Below are 6062 nucleotides of genomic sequence, written 5' to 3'. Positions count from 1 at the left end.
GTTTCTCTTCAGTTTGCCGTAGTTTTTGTTAAATACACCACCTTCTCCCTCCCGTGACTCTTAAAATGGTTTCTCTGTAATAAAAGTTACAGTAACTACTGCTGGACTCAGCTTAAATCTCTTGAAGATGACCGTTTATCAGGCGTCAGCATTTTCCCGCGGGAAGAGCTAAAGTATTTTAAAAATCTTATTCTGTTTCCCCTCCCCCCATTAGCAAGTGCCCCTCTCCTCAACGAAAACATAGAAGAACAAAGAATCATAAGGGTGGAAGGAACCTGAAGAGATCTTCTAGACGAGTCATACCATATATGTGGGTACATGCATAATTTTCTATCTATCTATCTATCTATCTATCTATCTATCTATCTATCTATCTATCTATCTATCATCTATCTATCTACCCATCTAGTCATGTTTATAGTAGAGGTGGGGACCCTTTGAGAGCTGTATGCAACGTAATTTTATTTTAATATATGCCGGTTAGCGTACATTCAAAGTGGCAAAGTTATTCTAAGTTCCAAGTCTCTTCCAGCCAAAGAGCCATCCGATCCACTTTGGAAAATCTCCAATGATGGAGCACCCAACCGGCTCGTCCAGCCGACCCGCTGGGGATGAGGGTCCCGTCAAACGAGACAAACGGGCAGCGTTTATCAGCGCGGGCGCCAGCAGCCGTCTCTCTCTCTCTCTCTCTCTCCACTCGAGGGAGACGGGGGTGTGGGGTGGGGCCGGGAAGCTCTCGGTTCTCGGGCGGGCAAAGCAACGAAGGAAGCCGGCAAGCAAGACCGCTGTGGCAGAAAGTGGAGGGGCAGAGAGAGAGAGAGAGAGAGAGACAGAGAGAGAGAGAGAGAGAGAGAGTAGGCGGCCGGGGTGCTGACTTTCCCGGCTATCGCGAGAGGCGCCTCTAGGAGGGAAGGGAGGGGAAAGGCGAGAAGGAGGCAGGTGAGGGAAGAAGCGCAGCCGGAGTCTGAGGAGGGTTTGCGACGCCCGCAGCGGCTGCCTCGGTGGAGGGACGTCCTCGGCCGCCCTCATGGCGGGAGCGGGGGCTGGAGGGAGCGCCCAGGAGAAGCAGGCCACGGCGGCACGCCTGAAAGCGGCCCTCGGCGGCGCAGCTGCCGCCGCCGCCTCCGAGGAAAGCGAGGCTGCCGGAGAACTCCAAGCGCTTCTGGAGCGGGTTTTGGCTCCCCTGACGGGCAGCGACGACGCCGAGGCGGTGTCCGAAGCGCTGGGGTGGTGCCGCTGTTTGCTGGCGGGCGGCGAGCCGTGGGATAGCTTCGTGCAGGCGGTGAGGGCCTACGACCCGGCCACGCTCTGCGGCCTGGTGTGGACGGCCAACTTCGTGGCCTACCGCTGCCGGACTTGTGGCATCTCGCCTTGCATGAGCCTCTGCGCCGAGTGTTTTCACCAGGGCGAGCACGCCGGACACGACTACAACATGTTCCGCAGCCAGGCGGGGGGGGCCTGCGACTGCGGCGACGGCAACGTAATGCGGGAAGCCGGGTGAGTCTCGCGAGTGGGAACGAATCTCCCCCCACCACGCTCCCCGGGGCTTGCGAATGGGAGGATCCCGGGGGGCCGGGTTAGAAGAGCCCCGCATGGCCCCACTCTCTCTGCTCCCTTTTCTCCCCAGTGGCTTTGAAGGAAGCACACATGCAAAAAGAACTTAATAATAATAACCGTGAATGACAGGGCTGTGATCTGGAGGAACAGGTGGATTTATATAAGCTTCGTATAGAAGTAGCCACCTAGTCCTAGGCTGATGCATCTTACTACTTCATTGGGACTGTAGAAACTCATCTTGTGCCCATCTAGTACAGGTAGACTTCACTGGAGCCCATCATTCCTGTTGCTAAGTCACTAAGTGAACTGGTGTAAGTCGAGGACTACCTGTAGTTTGACACCTGTTGTGTCCATCTGTTGAATCAGGGATAAGCCCTTCGAAAGGAGCACAACTTCATGTGTTCTCTGTAGCATCATATGTACTGCTCCCAAAATGTATGTAGAATCTGATATATCGTGACATAAATTTTCGTGGGTACCACGAAGCCGGTTTTAGTTTGTAGAAGCCATAATAAATTTATTTGTCTTTAAAGAAAAGTTATTCTTAACATTTGTTGCAAAAAGTGCTGCTTACATTTGTTCCACAAGCTACATTTGTTTGTGAGTTACAATCCTTACTTCACCAAGGAGCCCTAAATTATTCTTAGAAGAGAAAATATCAGTTACTGGATATTGAAAGTTAGGTACCAATATTTCTGCAAGCCAAATTCAAACTCTTGGGAGATTTTTCTTGGCTCCTGGTGGCCTGTAAGGTTTTGCTTTTGAAAGTCTGATAGGGTTAGTGTATCCATCAAAACAAACGCACAAACATGATAGAAGGCAGAATAATGTGGCTCCATATCTCCTGATTTGTACCTTTTAAGTATGAGATTGAAAAATATACTGCAAAAGATACAGTTCTCTTCTTCTCATTAACTGTATTTGTGTCAGTGCCCCTTTATTGAAATTTTACATTAAGTTGTAAGAATAATAATGTTGCAGGACTCTGTATGGTTAGTGTTGTTAAGTTTGCATCTTATATATTCCAGGCCAGTACTTCTTTTTATTTTGTGTTTTTCCTGAAGTTAAAAACATTGGCTGGACTCACTACACCATGCCAGTGTATTAATTCATGGTTCTGTATAATATATAAAACCAGAACATTGTAGGGTTAGGTATCTTATGTGAATTTGTTCAGTAGTATCCCTCTTGCTAGCTACAGGTCATCAAGTTGTAGAAGTTTTCATATAATTTTCTATGTTTTCTCAAAAATGCCCATGACTCTGTTACCCCATATGCTCTTAACACTGGTAGAAAGTAATTATGTCTTTAGCCTTTCCATATGAATGTTTATATTATTAGGAGGCTTTATAAAGTTTTCAGTAGAAAGTCTTTGCTAGGGCTCATTTTTGACATTTGAGAAAAAGAGAAATCCAACATACCAAATAACTGTTATCTATAGTAGGAAAATAGGAGATATGGGGCACACAGACTGTTGCACCAAAGACTTGTTTCTAATTTCAGTCTAGGTTAAATTTTGGGACAAAATAATATCCAAGCAAATTACCAAAACAAATTCTTCTTCAACATGTTTTTATTTTGTTGCAAAACAAAACGGTGTATATGTCTATCATAGTTTTTGCAATGTTTGTTGACTTCTGAATTTGAATGGTAGTGATGGGAGAAGGAGCTTTGAAACATGGCTTAACTAATACCTATAAAGAATAATGGAGGGGCAATGGGATAAATTGAAGGATATACTTGAAATAGGTTAGAAAATGTAGATTACCTTAAAGAATGGAGTAAATACTTAAAATACTGAGTTGGGAACAAGAAAGTAGCCTGAGAGAAGAGCTGACTTATAAAATGATGCAGAGAACCGCAGTAAAAGAGATGACACATGGGGCACATTTCCTTTTTGAAAGTAACTCAAATGTTGGGTAGAGCTGTTGCTGGTGATGCTGGGATAATAGTAGATGTAAAGTTGCTATGAGGGCATATTTTCAGTTCAGTACTTTTTTGGCAGGATGAGATGATTGAATGCTGCCAAACTTTCCTGTCACAGAGAAAGCATGTGATAGAGTCATCCTATCCTCTGCCTCTATGTCACAAGTTTGATACATGAACTTTGAAGTATGCCAGTATGTAAACAAGTCTCAAGTGTTGACTACTCAGTGTGACAGACATTGCCCATTGTTATTAGTATGAATTTGGAGAGAGAAAACAAAGATACCTGTGGGTCCTCGTCATTTTTATTTTCATGCACAAGCAGTGCACGTGACAGTAGACAAGTTATTTTTATTTAAAACATTATCACATTTTATAATTTAGTGGTAATATAATAGTAGTGTTTAGATTTGTGGAAAAGGTTACATCTCACTGTAAGTCATAAAGTGATTGCTTATAGTTTTGAATATTATATGAACCTAGTCACTGAGATTGTAAATAACAGTTTATGATGTATTTCCAGTTAACGTTACAGTGAAATAATCCTGCATTGTATGTTATTATCTGAATACAATATCTGAAGAATCCTGGAAGATACAGCAACATGATGAATCAATAAATGTTTTCTCCTGCATTTTAGCACTTTGGGAAACAAACTAAAATTTTCTACTTGAAGACAGTTTTCGTATTTAGAAAAAGACTTGCCACACTAAAATAAAAATTTTCTCAATGAGTGTCTGTGCATGCACATGCGTGCACAGTCGCTCACAAACCCGTATTATATTTTCTCTCATCTTTTTCCAAAGTTTTTGTCAAAAAGTCAGATATGATGTGGAGTGGGGTAGTTTGCCTATAGATCATTGGTATTGACATTTACAGTGATTATGCCTTACTTTTTTTGTTCAGGGGAATTTTTGGAATGGAGTATTATTCAGTCAGGAAAATGAAAGTGGTAATGAAATTATTTTTCCATGTATCTTTAAAGAGACAACTTTATCCCACTCTGCTGATATTTATGAGAGTTAATCATTTATTGGACATAATTAACTGAGCAAGGGTTGACAGCTATGCAATACGTTCTTTCTAATGGGTCTTTTTATTGTTTACATTTTGGAAATGTAACTGGCTATTCCACTCCATTGACTGGAAGCACTCCTAAGCAAGAATGTAAATACTGAGTGATGGTGTGGCAAAGATGAAAAACCAAACCTTTTCTTTTTGGAGACATAGGGATACTGGAAAGCTTTATGTAATACTTATTTACATGAAAATAATTTTTTTTTGCATTCTAAAGATATTACATACTAGTTTACACCTGAGATATTCTATGCCAATAAAGTTCTTTATTTACTCTTTATATCTGGAAAAAGAACATATACTAAACATAAAATAAGTTTTGCTTTAAATTCAAAAATTGTACGCCAAAATGTTCTGCTTCCAAAACTTCAGGCAGAATCTGCCTACCTGTTTTGTTTAGGCTAGGAATGCTTCCTCTCAAGATGCTATGGGAAAGTGATCAGAAACAGTCATTCTTGTTTTATACTTTATATTTGTGAAAGAGAGGACAAACCCTGTTAACGTTACCACCTAGGCACCTGAAGAACATGGTACAAGTATAGAACCAATCTAGGTCCTCTCCTTACAGAGGAGAAGTTCACATGGTTTGCTTGCCATCTGCCTGTTCTGGAACCCACATGAACTCAAAATCAATGTGAGTAGTCCCCATTTGGAGCGGGAGGAATGTGAGGTGGCTGTAATTGATGTACAGAATAGATAGGAGACTTGTAAGCTTTCTCCAGGTATATTTGGAAAGTCATTATTGTGACATGAGCAGCTACATAAATCAAATAATGGTATGAGCATACAATTTGTTCCTGGTAACTGCTCTTAACATTCATTTTGCAGACATGTCACGTTCAGCAAACCTCTATCATTCTACACCATTTCCTCCTACCCAGCTGCCTGTAGTCAATACTGTTGTGACTATTCCCTTTATAAATCACTGAGAATACAAACTACTATCCCTATGAAAATGTCATACAATTCATTGGGATACTTGGGGATCATGCCAAAGGCTGGATTAAGTTATGCTTCCAACTCTTTTTCACATTCATATACCGGCAGGAATTTTGATTCATTTAATTTCCTTTTTATTTTCTTGTTGTGGAAGGGCAAAAAGCAAATAAAAACAATTCCTTGTTAAAAGTATCGAGATGGCTTTAGTTGCACTTGTGGATGACCTGTGTTGGGCTCGAAATGAGGGTAGCGTATCCACCCCAGCTCTCCTTGATTTCTCAGTACTCTTTAATACATTAACCATGGTGTCATTTTGGAGCAGACAAGCAGTTAGGAATGGGGAAGCACTCACTTGTAGTGGCTCTCCTTCCTCTTGGATCAGCTCCAGTTTGTGTTGTGTTGGTGTAAACCTAGACCTTTGTTTTGTGGGGTGTTGCAGGGCTCTCCTCTTCCCTCTTGAACACACATGAAGTTTCTGGGAGAGGTCATCACCCACACAGGATATCGTATTTTATTTTAGTTTTTATTTATTTTTGTCAATTGCTTACAAGATAATAGGTATA

General features: G+C 41.8%; 1 protein-coding gene across 5 annotated transcripts in view; it reads left to right on the top strand.

Moving 5' to 3' along the window:
- Positions 1-752: 752 nt before the first annotated feature.
- Positions 753-6062, top strand: part of UBR3 (ubiquitin protein ligase E3 component n-recognin 3) — a 96329-nt gene continuing 91019 nt past the window's right edge. For all 5 annotated transcript variants that reach the window (XM_087919967.1, XM_087919970.1, XM_087919969.1 and 2 more), the window contains exon 1: positions 753-1497. In XM_087919967.1, coding sequence (XP_087776093.1) covers positions 1028-1497 — 470 coding nt within the window. In that variant the 5' untranslated portion in view covers positions 753-1027. The remainder of the gene's footprint in view (positions 1498-6062) is intronic.

This window comes from Pseudonaja textilis, chromosome 1 (genome assembly GCF_049901715.1).
Source record: "Pseudonaja textilis isolate UNSWEBS1 chromosome 1, rPseTex1.2, whole genome shotgun sequence".
Classification (NCBI taxonomy): Eukaryota; Metazoa; Chordata; class Lepidosauria; order Squamata; family Elapidae; genus Pseudonaja; species Pseudonaja textilis.
Note: the sequence above shows the minus strand (reverse complement) of the source record. Positions and strands in the feature narration are given on the sequence as shown.